The sequence below is a fragment of the Sceloporus undulatus genome, chromosome 2 (genome assembly GCF_019175285.1).
Source record: "Sceloporus undulatus isolate JIND9_A2432 ecotype Alabama chromosome 2, SceUnd_v1.1, whole genome shotgun sequence".
NCBI lineage: Eukaryota > Metazoa > Chordata > Lepidosauria > Squamata > Phrynosomatidae > Sceloporus > Sceloporus undulatus.
In genome coordinates this window covers 257,320,727-257,342,944 of record NC_056523.1, presented here as the reverse complement: position 1 = coordinate 257,342,944, position 22,218 = coordinate 257,320,727, and the positions used below count along the sequence as shown (strand labels likewise).

Sequence of the window (22,218 nt, the reverse complement as noted above, 5' to 3'; positions counted from 1 at the left end):
TTTGTAATTTATTTTATTAATTTATTAAAACTATTCATTTTCCATAACAGTAAGAGCTTGGAAAAGTTACTTTTGAGGGCTATAACTCCCGAAATCCCCAGCAAGCATAGTAAGTGGTGGATGAGTTAAGTTTTATTATGCCTGCACAGAGCTGTTTTAAAGTGTTTACTTTGGATTTTCCATCATGTGCAAGATGTTTTCTGCTTTCCAAACCAGTTGCTGTATTAACGGAGATTAACTTTATAATCTTATTATTTGATATGTGCCGCAACTGTTAATGTTTCTAAATGCTCTTTTGCTTAATGAAGAGGTTCTATACATTTTCTGGCAATCTGCTGTGAGAACTCTGAAGCCCTGAGGTTTGCTACTAAGTTAATCAATTGTTTTATCACAAGATAGCTTCCATTTTGAGTTGTGAGTAGACAGAACTGTTGATCTTCCAGCAATAATGATTCCCCGCTTCTTTTCATTATAATATGAGTATATATATTCATTTCAAAGGCTCTGGGAAACAGGGAAGCTTTTCTGTTTATGTTTCTTTTTCAGAAGAAAGTTAATAACTCTGTCAGTTCGAGCCTTTATTACATTTATAAAGCATTCATTTCTCTGCTGAAAGTTTGCCACCACTAACAAAACAAAACCGAAGATGAAGCAGCAACTGCAGCAGCCAAAACTAGAAAGAAAAAGAACACAGAAGTAACAATATGTATTCAAAGACTGCCATCTGTTGGTTAAATACATTCTGTACACTTAATTTTGCAGAATTGTTCCCTGCCATCAGTCAATTTATACTACCTGAGCATATTTTCTTGAGACAAAAACAGGACACTGGGATGGCAAAAATGAGATAGGGTTATCTAATATTCTGTATTCATGAAAAAGTAAGACAATAATAAAAAAATTATTACATGATCCATTTTCTTCAGTGACAGAACTCATACAAAATATGGTAAACATAGAGGGGGGCTGTATTTCACTACAATCGTCCCATGAATACTTTTCCGACGAAGTAATCTTATGCGGCAAATTTTGGTCTTTCAACACCTTATCATAAAATGTCTCATGCGCCATGACACAATTTTTGTTTTTGACAACCACAATTTCAAAAAGGGATCTTCAAACTCTTTTTGCAACATGACAAGGCATTTTTTCTTGAAAATGGGACAAAATTGACATTAAAACAACAGGATGGTCTAGAAATATGAAAAAAAAAATAGTACTTTCCATTTTAAAACAGTATGTATGCTCAGCCTAACTTAGACTTATTTTGACCCTGTGAATGAGAGACCTCTAAGTCACCCTGTCACCAACAGCCCTGCTCAGGTCTTGCAAACTCAGGGCTGTGGCTTCCTTGATTGAGTCTATCCACTTGTAATGCAATCTTACCTTTTCCCTACTTTCTTCTATCTTGCCATGCATCATTGTCTTTTCTAATCAATCATGTCTTCTTGTGATATGTCCAAAATATGAGAGTCTCATTTTAGTAATCTTGGCTTCTAGGGAGAGTTCAGGTCTGATTTGCTCTGTTGTTACTGCTGTGTGCCTTCAAGTCATTTCTGGCTTATAGGGATCCTAAGACAAAGCTATCATGAGGTTTTCTTGGCAAGGTTTAATTAGAGTGGGTTTGCCTTTGGCTTCCTCCGAGGCTGAGAGAATGCAACTTGTCCAAGTGGGTTTCCATGGATTATTGGAGATTCTAACCCTCTTATCCAGAGTCATAGTCCAATGCTTAATCCACACTACTCTTGCACTCTTGATTTGCTCTAGAACCCATTTGTCTTTTTGGCAGTCCAGGTTATCCATGGAACTCTCCTCCAGCACCACATCTCAAGATAAGTTGATTCTATTCCTGTCAGCTTTCTTCACTGAGAAGCTTTCATACCTATTATAGAAGTGGGAACTACAATAGCATGGGCACTCCTGATTTTGTTGTCCAGTTTTGTAACTTTACTGTTGAGGATCCTATCTAGATCCTTCATAGATACCCTTCCAAGTCCTCTGATTTCTTGACTACAGCTTCCATTTTGATTAATGGCTCGGCAAATGTATAGGAAATCTTTAATATATATATATATATATATATATATATATATATATATATATATGGTCATTATTTTTGTTTTCTTAATGTTCAACCGTAAACTTCCCTTTGCACTTTATTTCTTGAGATTTTTTCCATAGTTGTTCCAAGTCTTTGTTATTTTCTGCAAGTAGTATGATGTCATCTGTGTATCTTAAATTGTTACCTCTGGTATAAGCTACCGGTAGTAAGTATATAGGAGTCAGTGTGGCATAGTGGTTTGAGTGCTGGACTCTGGGACACCAGGGTTCAAGTCCATGCTTGGCCATGGAAACCTACTATGTGACTTAGGGCAAGTCACACACTGTCAGCCTAAGAGGAAGGCAATGGAGACCCACTCTGAACAAATCTTGCCAGGGAAACAGGTTTGACTTAGGGTTGCCGTAAGCTGCAAATGACCCGCAGACACACAACATTATTTTTAGACCCTCCAATCATGCACATATTTTTTAAAGCTTTGATAAGTATTCCAGCTGTTGGTGGTGAATGCGAATGTAAGTTCTTGGAGGAACATTCTCCCCTTCTGTCAATAAAGCCAAAAGGAAAGGAAAAGAAATGGCTGACATCTTGTTCAGCAGTTATGAGATTGTTAACAGGACGTATGATTTCATAACTGCTGGGGATTAACATTTATGATTGGATGCTTAGATATTAGCAAAACCCTACATTTACAGCCTGGCAGTGCCTTGATCAGAGGGTTTCCAAGGTACTGCAGATTAGGGCACCGGGAAATGAAACCTGCAGCACTCTCCTGGTTTCATGGCACACTGAGAGAACCAGTTGTTAATGAACTCCATGACTGGGGGGTTATTCAGGTAGTGAAAATAATCCTGGTAGAATGTGGGTTGAATCTTTGTTGTTCACATGCATTTTGAATTAATCTGATTAAGGTTTGAAGGAGCTGCCAAAAAACCCACTTAACTCAGGATAATTCATCTTGGGTTTTTTCCCTCTGAGTTTTTCTAAATGTTTCATGTTGTCGGCTGTGTGAATAACCAATGTGAATAGACCTGGGATAAAACTCTGAATGCCTTGAACATGTTTCAAATATATCCACATCATCAACCCCATCTTTTTTCGAGTGCTGACACGTTTGAGCAACAGAATACACATAAATGCAGTTCTGATTATAAAAATACTGTGAACAACAAAACTGGAATGTGTGAGTGATTTGGATAGTTGCACACACACACAAAAAAAAGGCTGAATAATCCCTGGGAGAAAGCGCTATAGATGTCATTTCCTAGTGTTTCAGTCTGCCTCAGAGACCCTTTAACTGGGGGGCTACATGGATGCAATTATAAGGATTCATTTTCTTGGGGGGGGGGGTTAGACAATCAGACATAGCTACAATGACCAAACTCCATCATCATTATGTCTGAGGTGCAGGATCTCAGCCACTGTTTCCTTGATAGGCTAGTGGGGAAGATGAGGAACACTACTCTTTCTTTCAACTCATACATGCAACAGTTGCAGTACATACAGCAATCCTATACATAATGGCTGAGTCTGGTTTTGCATAACACCACAAAAACTGTGTGACCACAGTCATCTTTTGAAGTCCAAAATGGGAAATTCTGCAAAAACCTTATCACCCACACTACTAACTCCAATGTAGGCAGAAGATTTTATCATTAATGTAATTTAATATAGCAAAATATTTTAAAACCATTTTTAAAAGAGATAATAAACACAAGAAACAGAAAGTCTCTTTTAACTGGGTTACTTACATCAGGCATTCAGAAAAAGAAATAAATGATTTTTTATCATGATTATGTAGTCAGAGATGGGAAGCTTTTGTACATACTCCCTGTGCTAAATTTCTATCTCGTGTGTGTCTGCATTAGAAATAAATTGATACTTAAGAAAAATATGTTGTGTACATACTGATCATATTTATTATACAGAAGTTACAAGTGGTTTTGAGTTCTACAACATCTGATACCCTTTGCCATGGAAACAGATGAAAAACCTGTAGCCATCTATTATGATTCCTGAGCAATGTATAAAAATAGCAAGACAATGTAATTCAGCATTGCCTATTCAGTTCAGCTATCACACAGAACATACATAAATAATCTCATATATTATTAAAGAGATATACAAAATAAAAATGCATTAATTTGAAGTTTGAATGCTTTATGCCTTGCTGTTTCAAATTACTTCATACCTTCATAGTATCATTTTAGCCGAAATCCTCTCTCATGGTCCACATTACACAACTTTATGAATACTTAGCTACACAAAGGAAATGCTAATAAACTCTGTTAGTGAACTGTGAAAGATGCATAGCAGGACATTGGTAAGAGAGTCCTGGCATCCTGGTGCACACCCGGACTAATGCACATTACTCCTGCTGTATGTTAGTCCTAATGTACATCAGCCATTAGGGGTGCACCACTATGTATTAATGTAACAGTGGCCCCTTACTGGGTATGGATGTAATGGAATTGTCCAATTCTAATTCCCACAGGCATAGTTTCACTTACAAAGATGCAACTCCACAACAGGATTCTGACATGTGCCTCTTTTCACTGTAGGATATGAGGCTACAATTATTGCTGATTTACAGATATAACCAATGACACTCAGGAAACAAAAGCTGCTGAATGGACCTTACATTTCAGAAACCTCCAGTCTGGGATCCCTGACCACCAAGAGTACTTCTAAAAGAATAGCTCCTAGCACTAATCAAAAATACAAAAAAGTGAGGAAATACTCCTAAGAGGGATACAAATGGAAGGCAACATCATCTGAACCCAACATAAAATTCCATGAATGACGCTGGACAATTGCACAGTAGAAGCTCCATGTGAAATTACAATAAGGTGCTTTAAAGAGCATTAAGATAAGGAATGGAAATTGGGAAGTGTTTGTTCTGCTAATCGGTCTGTACTGATGAGATAAACAGTCTGGAAAGTTTAGTTCATGAAGACCAATTTAAATGTTACCACTATAACATGAGGATCACCAAAAAGCACTTTTGCATGGTGGCTGAAACATTTGAAAGCGTTCACTGTATTCATTAGCTCAGTTACATCCAGCCTCTTCACGACATACTCCTGGGATGTACAGTGGCTGCCTGGAGATGTGTTCTGAGTGTATAGCTTTGCACAGCAAGGAGCTTTTGAAATATTATGGTCATTATTTGGCTTAATGTTGTAGCAGCCTTCAGGTTGGGATTGTGACATCTAAAATTCTAGAAAAATAGATCATAGAGTCTATCATTGGGCTTGTTCCAGAGCTTGATGCTAGAAACTTAAACTTAGGTGTTAATTTTAGTTCATCTATTTGCCTCTCACTGTGAAAGCAATTTAAATTGCAGTCTTAAATACAAATAGTAAGCAGTCAGTAAGTTGAACTTATTCACCAGTAGATAACTTAGGACTGCAGGCTTAGTTAACATCAAGACAGATTTGCTGCTAATGTGGGATTCCAGAATAATCTAATTTTCTTGTATATATCTTTATAATAGGTCTAAGTAAGAGTTGTAGAGGTAGAGGTATGGTTTAAGCTTTGCACAGTCACACCATAAATACATTTAAAGCTGAGAACTGTTGTTTAGATATCATACTGCATACGTTGGATAATGGAGTGTATTATCTAGTCTAAGACTTGGAAGGGCAGCTATGAAGGAGCTAGATAAGAGCCTGAAATGTCAAGAAATATTATTGAACACTAAAGTTAGGAGTGTCAGTGATGGTGTATCTCCAATTTCTATATATGTATGCTGTAAACCGCTTTGATCATAGGAAAAGCGGTATACAAATAAAACATATTATTATTATTATTATATATAGTTGTGAAAGCTAGACCATAAAAAAGCTGATACAAAGAAAATAAACTCATCTGAAATGTGGTGCTGGAGAAGAGTTTTACAGATACCATGGAAGGCTAAAAATTAAGAAAAAATCAATGGGTCCTAGAGCAAATGAAGCCTGAACTATCCCTAGATGTCAAGATGAATAAACTGAGATTGCCATATTTTGGACATATCATGAGAAGACAGGACTCCCTACAAAAGACAATGATTCTTGGGAAGGCAGAAGGCAGTAGGAAAAGAGGACGTATACATTACAGATGGATACACAATCAAAGAAGCAATAGCCCTGAGTCTAGAAGACATAAGCAGGACTAATGACAAAATAATGAATTGGAGGTCTCTCATTTATAGGGTCACAAGACGTCAAAATGGCCTTAATGACAGTTAAGCTGCCCCTAGACTTTGGAATGGACTCCCAGAGGAGACCCGCCTTGCTACATCCTTAGAAACCTTCAAGAAGGCAGTAAAGACAGAGCTCTTTCACCACGCTTATCCTCCTGATCTTCTATGAAGACCACTAGCATGGAACGAGACCAGCTGCCCCCATGATTGATTGTTGTAAATGTTTTCAGGTTTTTATGTTTTTGTTCTTATGCTTTTATTCTTTTGTGGTTTTAATGGTGCAGTAACTAATGCTGCTATACTGTAATTGTAATTTTAAACTTGTTGTGATCCCGCTTCGATCCATTGGGAGAGGCGGGAAGACAGAAATAAAAATTATTATTATTATTATTATTAATAACAACAATCTAAAGTTGCCACTCAAAATCAATCCCTGGTCTGTGAGCTCCTTGGAAAAGCTATGATAGTGGCAGTATTAATGTTTATTAATAGCAGCAGCAAGTGAAACACTGAAGATCTCCTGACTCCAGAATTACAATACAGAAAGAGAGGAAACAAACTATGAGGTTTCATATCATCAGCAAAATCCATAGCAGTATAGAAGCAATGGAATCAACAGGCTGAAACATAAAAATCCAAATATCTCTGGAACCCCATTTTTCCAAAGTTATTTAAAATGTGGAAATAATCCAAAAAGCAGCAAGGCAGTTCTACAGCAAAGCTCTTTTCACAGTGGTTCTGATGGAGACATGTTGTATTATTGCAAGTTTCTTCCATCTGCCTTCCATGGTGTCTTCCTTTACATAGATCATAGAAGTCTGCAATATGCTTATTGTGCAATGTCATAGTAGAAGTTGCGCAGTCTTAATTCCACTGTGGAAAATGGTGGCCGATCATCAACGCTTCAAAAGAAAGGCAAATGTTTTTGTATACAATACATATTTTGCTCCCTTGCTCTTTATGGCCTCTAGGGCAATGCCCAATCTATCTAAGTGGATCTTTAACACCAACATTATTGAGCAGTGCTTTGAGGATCCTGCTGTCATGTAAAATTTCACTTACTGTGTACCAACCAATTCCCTATCAGATAACTTAGTCGTTATTTCCCAAGAGCAGCAGCACTGGTAGATAAATAGAAATGCTTTAAGAAAACTCTCCAAAGAGTTCTAGGCTACCAAGAACAAATAAATATACTCATCCCTCCATATTTGTGGAATTGATTATTCACGGATTTGATTAATATGTTCTCTCTAGGAATCTCTAGGTCCTCCAGTGTAACTCTGTGGTCAACTTTAACTAAAAGTTGCACTGAAAGACTGAGAGATTCCTAGAGAGAATACTCCAGCAGGCATTTGTAGCCCCTCCAGTGCAAGTACTATGGTCAGTGTTTGTAGGATGTTGACCACAGAATTGCACCGGGGGACCTAGAGATTCCTAGAGAGGTGTCCTCTCAAGTAAAAACATGGTGGTTTTGTTATTTGTAGTGTTTCTATATTCATGGAGGTCTTGTGCCCTTAACCCTAGCGAATATGGAGTGACAAGTGTATTTAAGAAAGAAAAACCTCCCTCCATAATGTAAAACATAAAAAGCAGCAGCGGAAAAGTACAATATTCAACAATAACCCCCAAAATATTAAAAAGCAAATTATTTATCAAAATAGAAAATAAAATTACCCACCAAAGGCCTTCCTAAGATTAAGCACACGTTTCTGTTTTATCCCAAACCAAACTGCAGTTAATCTTAACTATGATTAATGGAAAAAAGCCAGCTTCGTAACCCAGTCCATCATTTCATCCTAATTTAAAAGAAAGATTAGAGAGAGAAAACCTCAAACAATGCAATGTATGTTGATTGTACTCACTTGTATGTCCAACACAGTTTCATTAATTCATAGACCTCAGGGGGGCAAGCTGGGGGACATTCCATTCGTTCTCCTCTTTCAATCATCTGAGCAACTTCTCCTCCTTTCATACCCTGCAAAACAGTGATTGACCTTTTATTGGTGCAGAGGACTATCAGGATGATTATTCTAGCCCTAATTGATAGGAACATCACAACTTATTCTTTTCACCTGAGAGAGTTTCTGTAACAGACAAAATATCTTCATGCAGGATTTTCCCACCCATCAGCTCAATGTGTGGGAGTTAATAAAGGAAGTTAAATGAAAAACAAAATGTAGTTACCTTGTATGGCTTCTGCCCATAGGAAAAAGCCTCCCACATTAACACACCAAAACTCCAAACATCACTCTTGCTTGAGAATTTGAAGAAGTTCATGCATTCTGGAGCATACCACTTAACTGGCCATTTCCCATAATGTTCTGCCTAGAATAAAACCAGAATAATAACAGCATGATCTTAGCCACATAAAACTCAATAATATATTTCAAGTTTTTAAAGATAATCTCCTCCCGAATGTTTAGGGATATATTTCCTGCCTCTATGGTAAGGCAAGAAAATGAGAAAGAGGGTCAGCCACCATTAAGGTGTTACCCAGAGAAAGGTGTGGGAGGGGGAGTGGTGGGATCTCCACCAATATTACAGTGTTACTTTAATTGTTAGAGAACTTAACTTTTCCAAGAAGCTGGGTAACCTTTAGGACTATTTGCACCTGTATATACCAGTAATAACTAAAGACTCCAGGTCTGAAGTGAATTAAGAGAGTTTTATTTAGAAAAATGCACAGTGCAATCACACACACAATATCAATTCACACAGACTTAACCGAAATGGAAATACAGAAACTGGATAGTAGTTTGAGGAGTTGCCGTGTGTGTGTGTGTGTGTGTGTGTGTGAGTGAGAGATAAATACCTGCCCTATGAGTAGATCACAGAAAGCTGGAGTGACTTAGACTGGGGGCGGGGGGGGGGGGGGGGTGTCTGAGGGCAGAAGTTTCATACATGGAGCGCAGTTTGGAACAAATGTATTCGTGCTGTGAGTGTGCAGAGACTAGGTTTTTGAGACCCATCTTATACCTGAAATCTAGCTCCAGACAATGGGCTATCTCATAAGGTAACAAAGGCTGGATGACCTTTTCCAGGAATTGATAATGGGATTCCAGATTGGTTAATGGTTTTAATTTTAGTGTGACAAAAAGAGCTATTGGATCAGGATATCCCCAGGATAAATGGACAGGGAAGTTTGGCTAGGCAGAGGTTAGCTTGCTTCTTTGAGTGCAAGGAGCTCTTTTGTCTCAAGGCGCATGAGGAAATGCAGATGACTTGGGGGAAGGAAGAAGCACTTAATATATACCCATTTAGATCTGTCTTATTACCTGCATATACACATGCTTTGAGTCTTGCTTTTTCCTCCCTGGGAACCTGAACTGGTGCTCCCAAAGGTCATTAGGACTTCTCAAGAACATGCTGGTTCCAGATATGAAATGTGGGGACTCAAATACAGACAGGGTATGCAGTATGTGCTAACAATGGTATACTTTTTCTGGTGCAGAACTATACTGAGAGCCAATGATGTCATAAATTACAGGCAAGCTACTATTGTTGGGGATGGCAAAATATGGCTCATGGGTCACATGAAGCTCTAGATCTACCTTTTCAGCATCTGCCTCCTCCTCCCATGCTTCTGAATGTGCCACCATAATTTAGTGTCAGAGCAGCAACACAACCCCTTCCCCTTTAAAGCCCTTCTGCTGTAAAACAAATCCCCTACTATTGCAAGCATAGATTTATTTTTTGTTGCTCCTGCTCTGCCATATTATTGGTGACATTGTTCAGTGGCATGGGGACTATAACAGTGAGATTCCTTGTGGGTTTCAGGAGAAATTGGCCCCTAACTCCCAAAGTTGCCCATATCTGTGCTACTCAAATGCATCATAATTGTACCTGCTGGTTGCAGACCCCTTCCTTTGCTCAACTCCCCAGAGTGCTTTACAGTTGCAAATGAACTAGTGTAATATTTTATACTGAAGGATAAATTTTCCACGTACTAAGTGGACACAGTATTATCATGGTGCAATAGGCCTAATTATTGATCTCTAAGAGAAGATTTTCTTAATGATTCTTGTTTTCTCTCAAGGCACTTTTACATGTTCTCACGTCCAGCTAAAACTGAATTACAGCGACATCATACTACAAGTGACAAATGCCAGGCAAAGCATAAAATGTTACCTTGTAATAATCATCAGAGCCAAGAGCTTTAGAAAGTCCAAAATCACTAATTTTGGCATAATGTTGTGTAACCAGCAGTACATTTCTTGCAGCTAGATCTCTATGCACAAAGTTGTTTTCTTCCAGATATTTCATTCCCATAGAAACTTGATGAACGAGTTCTATAATATTCTTATCTGTGACATCTCTGAAAAATGAGAAGTGGGCCATTAGTAAATTTGCCTTCCACATCATTTCATTCCCCACTTTAATTGATAAATAAATAAATAAAATAGTATATTAACTGGATTTCTATCTGTTTCTATGTGGGCTGTTTCAGGGGACACTTTTCAGGGATGCCGAACAGCACACAAATACCTTTACAGTTGGATAAATGTGTATCTACTAGATATGGAAATAATATTCAGTGTTATTCATTTTCTAGCCAAAAAATGCATTTCCTGACACAAGGGAAAATTAGTTGGGAGGAATAATGGTGTGAATGTTAAGATTTCATCTGATATTTGTATATTCCAAAGCACTTCAAGGATTTTTTTTCTTGTGCCCAGATATACATGAGGGTTTCATGCACAAACTTTGGGTGTTTTTTTTTGCAGAAAACCCAACCAAAACCATGAATTTTTAATGCAACATTGTTTTCGTTTGCATGCTCTCCAAACAAATTTTGAAAATCTCCATTTATTAACTAAATTAATATCAGTGTTTCAGCAAATGTAGCAGCTTCTGATGTTTTCACAGATAATCTACATTACAAATTTGTGCAATTTAGACTGCATCAGTTTTCTTATTCATGCTCAAAATTCTGTAAATTAAGTTTATTTATTGAAGGGCAAAAATGAAATTCAACTTACTTGTGTTTTGCCAAATACTTATGCAAGGGGCCAAGTTCAGCCAACTCCATTACCAGCATCCAGGATTCAGCTTCACAAATACCAATCATTCGGACAATATATGGGTTATCCAATTGTTGCATTACATTTGCTTCTCTCAGCAGTTCATCTTTTATGGCAGGATCATTATTTTCATTCTTGAGAATTTTAACGGCTACTGTCTTCTTTCCCCTGCAAAAGAATTTTCAGAAAGCTTAATTATGTGTAGAGCTTTAGGTGTTTTAGCTCTTTAGCATGTGCATACTGTATCCAATATTATTTTTCTAATCATGCCTATATATAACTCTTCAGAGGAGAAGTAGGTAGGGATGTAAAGTGACAGAATTATTCTTCTTGTGCCTGAAGAAGGACAGGAAATATATTTACTGTTTTCCCTACAGGAGAAATGTGAGACAATTAACAAGTCTTGTCTTCCACAAGAAATAGAACTCGTCCATTCCAATCAGGAATGGGAGCTTTCATTTGAAAATCAATGATCTGGAAATTTTCTTGTTTTGTTGCTTGATTGCTTCAGTGCAATTAAAGAGCAGGGGTGCAATAAAATCTGTGCATCTTCACACTGAAAAAGTCTAACAACATACAGTAGAAAGTTCTTCTTGCCAAAGAGATGTTGAAATTGAGTGTTTTTGTTATTTTATAAATGACTGGATTCAAATTTGTCTAACCTAAAACAGAAAATGTCACATAAGGGAGGGGGAAGGTAGCTGAGTATATTTTATGAGGAAGATACAGTGAAGAAGACAAGCTGAGATCAGTTTGGACTATAGCTCCTATAGCTGGGAAGGAGTTTATGGGAGCTGTGGGCCATAGCTGGTGCAATCAATGCTGAAGAATGCTGGGAGCTGCAGTCCAACAACAACCAGGTCTTGAAAGCTACATGGGGTCAGTCAGCCTTTGTTAGTACGTGGAGGGAAACGACCCAGGAATATTAAGTGCTGTAGGTTATCTTTCAGAGAAAGGAACTGGCAAAACCACTTTTGAGGATCCTTGCCTAAAAAATTGTCCAAAATGTTAATGAAAAAAACTAGACATTGACTGAGTTAAAGGGAGGGGAAAAATCAATCAGAAAGAGTCTTAATCCAAAAGAAGGGACTACAATAATTTTATGGAACCCACTCCTTTTAAAGTTCACATCAGATACAGGATATAATATGAAGGGTTTAAAATTTTACATAGTAGTAACAAAAACACATTACGAAGAAAAATAATAAAAATTAAAATGGGGGAATGCTAAGATAACACATTCCACTACTTACTTTTTCATTTCATAGGTGCCTTTTTTTACAGTGCCAAAATTACCAGAACCAAGTTCCTGCTCATCCAGAGTCAGCAGGCTTCTATCAAGAGTGACATTTTTAGCTTTCACCTCTTCTGGATCTGCATATGGACTTTCATAGACCTCTGTGTCCATAGGCAAAGCTGCTCTTTGATCATCTGTATCTTGAACAGCAAAACATATAGTACTGTCACATCCTTTGAAACCTGCGTATTTCTATTCACACTGCCTTTATAATATGAATCACTAAACATTAGTGCACTCTGACCTGAATCTTGTTCATAGCTTCAGCTAGAGTAAACCCAGTGAATAGTCAGCACTTACATAGATCTCATTAATTCCATGGTTAGCAGTTAAGATGAACAGTAGAATTTGGCCCTGTGTCTTTTTATTTCTGCCTTCGTGCCTTCTGTACTATACCACCACATGCAAACAGGACTCTTTCCTACTGTTTAGCAAGCCTCCTCCTTTATCTCCTTGACACTCACTTTTTCAGAAATGTCCAACATCTTCACTGATTCATTTTTGTAGCTTGGTTGTTATTGAAGCTCCATCCTATTTCAACTTCATTACAAATTTGCACCACTAACTTCATCCCATCAAGTTTCCTCTGCTTTGCTGGATATTTAAAATAGATTAGATATATTAACCCATCTCTGTTTCATACAGTATGAAGCTTATTGTTAGTAAATGTTAAAGAATGGCAAAAACAGCAGCAATGCTGAAAGGCTAAGAAGTGTTTTAGAATGATAATATAAAATCATTTAATGTAATTGTATATATTTTAGATACATCTGTATAGATGACTATTATAAGACTGAATGGATAGGTATTTAAAGCATAATCAATGAAGAAATTATTTTCCTTTTTTAACAGTTTGAACAATTACTCACATTTGACAAACAAGGTTGGGGACGACTTTTGCTAACTTTCTATAATTAAATTTGGAAAGAATGCATAAAAGGCTAAATTAGTTTACCAGGAGGGAGCAGACGGAGGATGGATCATGACTGGGAGAGGAGTTTGGGAAGGCGAACTGGGAAGGAGCAGATGGAGGTCGGAGCATGACTGGGAGAGGAGTTCGGGAAGGCGAACTGGGAAGGAGCAGATGGAGGTTGGAGCATGACTGGAAGAGAAGTTCAGGAAGGCGAGCTGGGAAGAAACTGTTTTGCCATTTTAGGAGAAATAAAAACTAAAGTACTCTAACTCGGCATTTTCAAGATCAAATACATAAAAACAAGAGGACTAGAGTGTAATATTAGAGGCAGAAGCCCTTTAGAAGTACAATTGGTAAGCTGTAAATCAGCAACATCTAGTGGATCCTAGATACATTGCCATCACTACTGAGAGAAGGTGATACCACAGCTGCTCCTGTTTAGCATCTGTCTTATTTTCAACTGAATTTTCCAGAAGGTACGAAGGCAGATGGTAATTTTTAGTTCCTCAGAGTTAACATTATGAAGAATTCACATAGACCTAGATTTACAAGGCAGGCATTTATAAGATGATCACCTCAAGTATAGCCACCTACTTTCATTTTAAGCAGATAAAAAAAATACATGCAGTTATAATTTTTAAAACAATGGAATGGTCAAAATAGCAAACTGAAGATGGAAGTAAAGCAGTGTAATAGCAACTAGAAGGCAACAGATACCCACCTGGTACAGTTTAGGTAAAACAAGTTTTACAATCTTCAGTAGAGAAGAGCTAATGTGACCACAATCAAATCTGTTACATATGATTTAACTTTACCTTCTTAATCTTAGACTTCCACAGAGGGAGAGCTGGATAAAGTTGTCTTTGAATTCACAGTAAAATAAATAAGTGGTTTCATTACAATGGCTCTCATAATATGCTAAATAGCAAGACACAACTTTTTAAATGTCAAATTAGGCAGCAATCATTACTAGTGAGATGATATAATTGCCTACCTCGCTTTGCACGTGACACGTAATTGTTAAATGATGCAAATAGGGTAGAATCATTGCTTCGGCCAGGAACAGGTAACTGTGACATACAAAATAGAATTTTCTCTTAGTGTCTTTTGTGAAATGGGTGGGCTAAGGAAAAGATTACTCAACAAAAATTAAACAATGAAAGTTGTAGGAAAGGATTAATGCAGAAAGAGAGCGAAGCATACCTAAACATTCAGGTTATATCTTGCACATACATGTCAGCAAATAAAACATATATTACTAATGCATCCACTTTCAGTATATGCCATAAAAGTTCTGCAAATATTTAAGAGCACTTCAAGAGGAAAAAAACCTATTGAATGGCTTTGTGATTGAGCTTACTTCAGATTTTATTTTTCATTCAAATTGGAGGTGCTCAGTGTATGTCCTCCACAGAGTTTGTAGAAGTAACTTTTTTTAGTCTACATCTCTCAGAATGTCTAAGCAACCAAGACCATCCTGGCTGAAGGTTAGTCCAAACAGTAACCTTTACAAACTCTAATATTCCAACTTGCATGTTTTCACTGATTCTTTTATGGACGTTGCATTATACAAACCATTTCACCAACATACATGGACTTTGAAAACAGTAATTTGGAGAGTGAATTTAGGTTTACATGTTTGCCAATATTTGCAGCTCCAATAGATTACACAGGTACACCCCTTCAATTTTTTCCTATATCTTCTCTTGCATTTAGCAACCTCTCTTCCAAGCTCTTGATTTTATTTCCAAAATAATAGCTACAGTTCAAAAAGCACATTGACACAAGCTGGTTTTTTTTTATTTGTGCAGACAGTTCAAACACTTGATGGGTACAATTCACCAGTGAAAAAGGATGTCATGTGTCCATCTGATTCATTTTTGCTACAGATAAATGTATGCTGAAACCTGGACTGCCTGCATGTAGAATGTGTATAATAGAAAATAACTTGTGGGAATCAAATCTAAACATATGTTAAGGGCAGAAAATGGGCCAAAAAAAGCTGCACCATTTTAATGAAGTACCTGCAATAAGGTTACAGAGCAGTTAATGTATTTTTGCTTTGTAATGTTTGCAAACATGCTAGTGGCACATACCAAAGAATTCCAGGTCAAAAACAGCATGTGCTTTGTAGACTATAGCAAAGCATTTGACTGCATAGATCACAAAAAACTATGGACAGTTCTTAAAGTCATGAGAATATCACTATATCTGACCGTCCCCATGACAAATCTCTACTTAGGACACGAGGCTAGTGTTAGAACAGAATATGGAGAAACAGAAGCACTCCCAAATGGCAAAAGGGTAAGACAAGCCTACATTCTATCACCCTATTTGTTCAACTTGTATGCAGAAAATATCATACAAGGAAGAGTCTTGGATGCAGGAGGAGGAGGAGTGAAGACAAGATGAAAGAATATCAACAATCTAAGACATATGGATGACACCATACTACCAGCAGAAAACACCACATACTTGGAACAATTATTAAGGAAGGTCAAAGAAGAAATTGCAAAGGCAGGCTGACTGCTGAATATATTTCAAAATATATGACCACAGAGGATTTACATAAATTCAACCTAGGTAATCAGGAAATTGAAATAGTAGAATCCTGTACCTTCGGTAAACACTGATAAGAATGGAGACTGTAGCCAAAAAATCAGAAGAAGGCTAGGAAGGGGGAAGGTAGCTGTGAAAGTACCAGAAAAGATCCTAAGGAGTAAAGATGTACTGTACAACTAAACACTAAAGTTAGAATCATATAAGCTATAGTATACATCACCATGTATGGATGTGAGAGCTGGACAGTGAAGAAAGCACTTCACTGTCCAGCTCTCACATTTCTCAATGCATTTGAGATGTAATGTTGGAGAAAAGTGCTGAGGATACCATGGACAGCCAAAAAGACAAACAAATGGGTCTTTGAACAGATCAAGCCTGAACTCTCCCTGGAAGTCAAGATGACCAAATTGAGGCTGTCATACTTTGGCCAAATCATGAGAAGGCATGACTCATTAGAAAAGACAACAATGGTAGGAAAATTAGAGAGCAGATGAAAGAGAGGAAGACCACATGCTAGATGGATAGACTCAGTTAGGAGGATCATGGGTCTGAATTTGTAGGAGCTAAACAGAGCAGTGAAAATGTTTCATTCACAAGGTTCCCATGAGTCAGGGTCAACTTGAGGGCAGTTAACAACAACAAATGTTTGCAAATTCTGTTTTAAGAGGTCTGCTTTTGAATTTATGCATCACATAGTTTAATTTGCTTTTGGGGAAACTAGGATCTTAGGGGAAAAAAATACCATTTCATCTATCAACTTTGCTGTAATTGGGGCTTCTTGAATTTCTACCAAGAAGTAACAAGGTTTGGAAACTCTTGATAGAGGGGCTGTTTTTTAGGTAAGCTGTTGATTGACATATAAAGAATTAAAAGAAAGTGAATAAATAGCAGATAATTAGGGAATTAGACAATTCTGCTCTGTGCTCTCTTTTCCAAAGGCAATTGGCAACCTATACACATTTATTCAGAAATAAAAATGTAAATCTAATAATTAGAGTAAGTTTATAAATAGCCTCATTTATAGTTACTGTCTTACTGCACAAAATTAAACACCTACTTGGAGTGAAGAAATCAACACGAACTATGGCTATATATACTAGAATATAAAATACACATACTGTATATGCTATCAGTTACAAAGAACATATGTGTGTTTTAAACATCCCTACTACTATAGTAGTCAGTAGTATAGTAACATTTAAAGGGAATTGAGTGGTAAATAATACGAACAATGTACTTTACTTCTGACATATATACTATCTATCCTGAAATTTGCACCTGCAGGGGAAGATTCAAAAGCTCTGTTTTGAATAAAGCAGAGAAGCATGAAAACAGGAACCGTGAGGTATAGCCCCTGATCTTCTCTTCCCCAAGGAGGAAGTGTAGCAGTATTCTGGTAAGTAGAACTAAATTTACTAAACCATATTAAGAAGGTGAGAATTACAGTACCTTTAAATGTAAATGTTTTTATGATTGAACTCTTGAGACCTAGCATGAAGAAAAGTGATGCACACATTTGTTTTGTGCTTTGTTCTCCTCAGCCATTGGGAAAAAAGGGGAACACAGAACCAATTGGGCTTATATGACTGGGAAGAAAGCAGGAACATGTTAATCTCCTCCAAAATGTAGGATTAGACCTTTTTAATGTGGAACACCAAGAGCAGCAATCTCATTTCCATTCACCTCTCCTCAAAATAGCCTGCATTAATATTCACAGTCAACTGAATATTAAGTATATTTTGTTCCAGATTTAACTATCATCTGAGTTACATTGCACAAGTCTACTTAGAAGTAAGTCTCAGTTCCACAAACCACCGATTTTTGCATTTAAAACTGATTAACAGGAAACAAGCAATTTTTAATGAAAACCTATATGGATTTTTGAGAACAATCTTGTTTGTGGGAATGGGTAATGTCTGGATATACAGCAGAAATCTGCTTATACTGGCTTTCAATTATATGTACCAATAAATATATGTTGTATTATCACATATGAGTTTTCCAGCTGAAAACCTCTATGCAGGATAAGATGGACCCAAGTCCCACAGGCTCTAACTAGACAGTTACAAGACTAGGGTGGACAAAACACCATACCAGAGTGGCTTTACCAGAATCAAGTTATCTCCTGGATGATGCAGGCCATTAACCCTGGGCCAGGATCAGGCTTGGATCTAGCGGAATAGACATGGATCTGGCCTGATCCTGGGGCAAAGGGGTTTTAATGTGGGCCTGAATGATGCATTGTGACAAAGTTTCATGGAAACTCTCAAGGCAAAGCCCAGCAGAGAAGGCAGCCCCATGTACCCCTTACCTTACTCAGCCATTGACACTAGTAACTGTCACTACTTCTGATGTGGAAATGAGGCACCTGTTCTGCCTGCAACCATGTGGCCAGGCATATGACATGGTAATAGGGGCAACAGTAAGGTAAGTAAGGTAAGGGGCATGAGGCAGTATCAGGTCCATGGCACAGGGGCAGGCGGGCGTGTAAACACCCTCTTGTCCCTGCAACTTCTCAGGGACTGATCCTGTTTGGGACCCAGGCCAGGATAGCACAGGCTTGGCCTATGCTATCCTGGGATGTCTGTTTAGGGTACTTATTTCTGCCTTATCTGCACACACCTCCTGCTGCCTGCCACCCTCCACCCCCCCCCCCCCCGGATGCAAGATCAAAATTGAGACTAAACTGGCTGTAAATTATAAATAAAAAGTACCAGTCATTCCCAGTCCTCAGTTTTAAGGAGAAATGTCAGAATAAAGGATGATTCTTTTAATTCCAGGTTTAATTTATGTGAACAGGAAGAAACAAGGGTCTGATCTGAAAGTCAGTAAATATCATGTGTCAACACAGGTCTAGAAACTGGGCTCAATGCATTTTCATTTTCTTCCAGTAGAGTGGACCCATAAAGGAGCAATTGGAACTGGGTTTTTCCTGACCCTGTCTCTTGTCCTGTACAATATAAATTGCTATGTGACTCAGTCATTATTTTCCAGCATCCGCACTATTTCCTCTTCTATGTCCATATACTGATATTCAGAGGCTCTCATCATATTGAGGCTCCCAGTAGAGAAGAATAATGTACTGTATTCATTGGGCAACTTATTTCCTCATTCTTATAATTTACAAATGTGTTATTTTATGGTTTTGTTTTCTTCTTGAGTCTTACTCTTATTTTTGGTATGAGTAATTCTTGATCTGTGCCTCAGTTGGTGCTTGGTCTAGTCTTGCCCACCAGTATAGAGTTCCACTATCTTCTATTTCCAGTTATATAATCTATTTGATTTTTGTGTTGACCCATGTGTATAGCCTTCTTTCTGGTTGTATGAAAAATGTGTTTGCAATGAATAAGTTGTCAGCTTCACAAAAATCTATCAGATGCTCACCTGCTTCGTTTCTTTTGCCTAATCCAAATCTGCCTACTGTTTTTGATTCTTCTTTGCTTCCAATTTTTGCATTCCAATCACTAATGATCAGCTTGACACAATGTGTAATGATATACAATGGCACAACATGCATAACTCCACTTCCATAACTTTTAACTCAATAAGTTCGCTATGCCAGTTTAAGGGAACCTATGCATGTGTAAGATATCAAGAGGATCCCATGCCAAAATGCAGAAAGCCCTACTTTGTCTGGGCGGTGTTCCAGTTTTTCTGTCTTGACAGGCAAATAAAATGTAATGGGTGTTCACATCTACTCTGAAGTAAATACAGCTGTGTTCAATGGTGCTTGCTCACAGTTAAATGTGTTGTAATAAAAGTGTGTCAGATATACTAACATCTTGAGTTAACGTCTTCAGCTTGTATCACTATTCAATAACAAGGGCTACAAGCTGAAGACTTTAAAATAAGGTGTAATAAAGTGTGTCAGACATACTAACAACTGACTTACCTGAAAGTGAGTACTGCTGAGTACCTAGGGTGTGGGACTGCCTGAATCCATTTGTAAAGCACCGCTACTCAGCACTTTACAAATGGATTCTGGCAGTCTCCTGCCCTGCCTGGTGGGTTTATATGAGAGGAGATTATTATGCTATAAAATCAGGGTTTCTTTCCTCACAGAAACAATAAAGATTTTCAGGGAAACTAAATTCCTGAGAAATAGTTAAGGAACTCATCTTTACTCTTTAATAACATTCAATGAACACAGAACAGGCAAGTGCTTTAAAAGAAGCAGGGGGAAAGAGAAAGAGACCAAAATTATAAACAGAAATCCTTGCTATGGTTCCCTGCCAAAGTCACAAAATACTGATAATGGTAAATCATGCTGACTAGCCTAGAAGGCAATAGAGCATTCATATATTACAAGATACTTATTTTCTGCTTCATCAGTATCATGCAACAGCTATGTACTTTATGTATTTTCCTTTTCTGGTTTTAGGAAATAGGAAGGTGTTCATCCATCCAACCCATTATTCTAGTATATTCTTCCTTTAAGAGACTTTCTATAGTTGCAGGAAAAGAGAAGTCTTTCCCATACCTCTTACCTCCTTTTAATACCAGGGAATCAAACCACAAACATCAATAGAGCATTGTCATTGTGATGAGTTGAGGGGCCAAGACTCACGCAGCAAAAGAAAATATATTGTAGCAGAAATCCGTTCATACCTCCATGTTTACTAATAGCAAGATATTACCTAGTGACTTTGTTCTTATGTAGTAGGGTAGGGTAAAGTGATTACAGTTAACAAAAAAAAATGTTCCTGGGTTTACATAACCATATTTTATATAGTGATTATATATACAGTATCTCCTCCAATTTTACCATCAAAACCTACAAAGGAATGGCAGTTTAAATTTTATATTTATAAAAAAAAAGTATCTGTATGCTATAATGCACCATTTGGTGCTTCAAACTAATGCAAAAGAAATGTTTCTTTAAAATATATTTTCAGAGAACTATCAATTCAATTCAGGCTTAGCACAGATTGACTGAAATCTGTGGGATTTAAGGTAATCATATCTACTCTAAGCTTGAATGTGTTTGTATTTAACCCTATACACAATGTCATTTTTAAATTAAGAAATCCATATGTGAAAATTCATCTTTTATTTGCCCTAAAAATCAAAAGCATAATTTCATTAGGTAGCCAGTCAGACTCTGTCATGAAGAAGAAACAAGCTTATCCCTAGAAGTTTTCAGCTTGCAGTTGCATGACTACATTTTTCTGTACTGTGATTGATTTTTAATTTATCCAATAATCATTGCATGCAAAATAATATGAGTTTTGAAGCAGATGAACAGGTAGCGTGCAGCTAAACAGTCGATCCCAGACTGATTGACCCAGGGCCCTGGTGAACACACGCTGCAGCCCTAAATATGAGTGGAAAACATCCACCATTCTGAGACCGGTTTTGGGACCCAGGGCAAGCCGCTGGCAGCCACACCCATCTGTTTTGGCCTAAAACACACTTCCAAATCAGCCACAATGCTGAAATGCAAGTCTAATATAAACACCAGCAAACTAAAACCGTGTGGTGGTGAAGAGAGGCCTGGAAGACTAAGAGCCTCCTCCAACACCATCTTGAGGGGGAGAGAGCCTGGCCTGGAAGACAAGAGCCCTCCTCCACCACCATCTTAGGGGGAGAGAGGCCTGGCCTGGAGGAAAGAGCCCTCCTCCCACCACCATCTTGAGGGGGAAGAGGCCTGGCCTGGAGACAGAGAGCCCTCCTCCCACACCTCTTGAGGGGGGAGAGGCCTGGCCTGGCAGGCAGAGAGCCTCCTCCCGACCACCATCTTGAGGGGGAGGAGGCCTGGCTGGCAAGACAGAGAGCCCTCTCCCCCGACCCCATCTTGAGGGGGAGAGAGGCCGGCCTTGCAAGACAGAAGAGCCCTCCTCCCACCACCATCTTGAGGGGGAGAGAGGCCTGGCCTGGAAGACAAAGAAGCCCTCCTCCACCACCATCTTGAGGGGAGAAGGCCTGGCCTGCAAGACAAGAGCCCTCCTCCCGACACCAATCTTGAGGGGGAGAGGGCCGGCCTGGCAAACAGAAGACCTCCTCCCACCACCCATCTTGAGGGGAGAGAGAGGCCGGCCTGCAAGACAGTAAGAGCCCTCCTCCCGACCACCATCTTGAGGGGGAGAGAGGCCTGCCTGGGCAGACAGAGAGCCTCCTCCCACCACCATCTTGAGGGGGAGAGAGGCCAGGCCTGGAAGACGAGAGCCTCCTCCCACCAAC

General features: G+C 38.3%; 1 protein-coding gene across 1 annotated transcript in view; it reads right to left on the bottom strand.

Moving 5' to 3' along the window:
• Positions 1-5,979: 5,979 nt before the first annotated feature.
• The window catches only part of SYK (spleen associated tyrosine kinase), a 54,649-nt gene continuing 38,410 nt past the window's right edge, over positions 5,980-22,218 (bottom strand). Inside the window, 7 exon segments of the mRNA XM_042453209.1 lie at positions 5,980-7,147; positions 8,108-8,220; positions 8,430-8,570; positions 10,374-10,560; positions 11,225-11,434; positions 12,520-12,703; positions 14,471-14,546. Of these exon segments, the coding sequence (XP_042309143.1) occupies positions 7,075-7,147; positions 8,108-8,220; positions 8,430-8,570; positions 10,374-10,560; positions 11,225-11,434; positions 12,520-12,703; positions 14,471-14,546 (984 nt within the window). The 3' untranslated portion in view covers positions 5,980-7,074.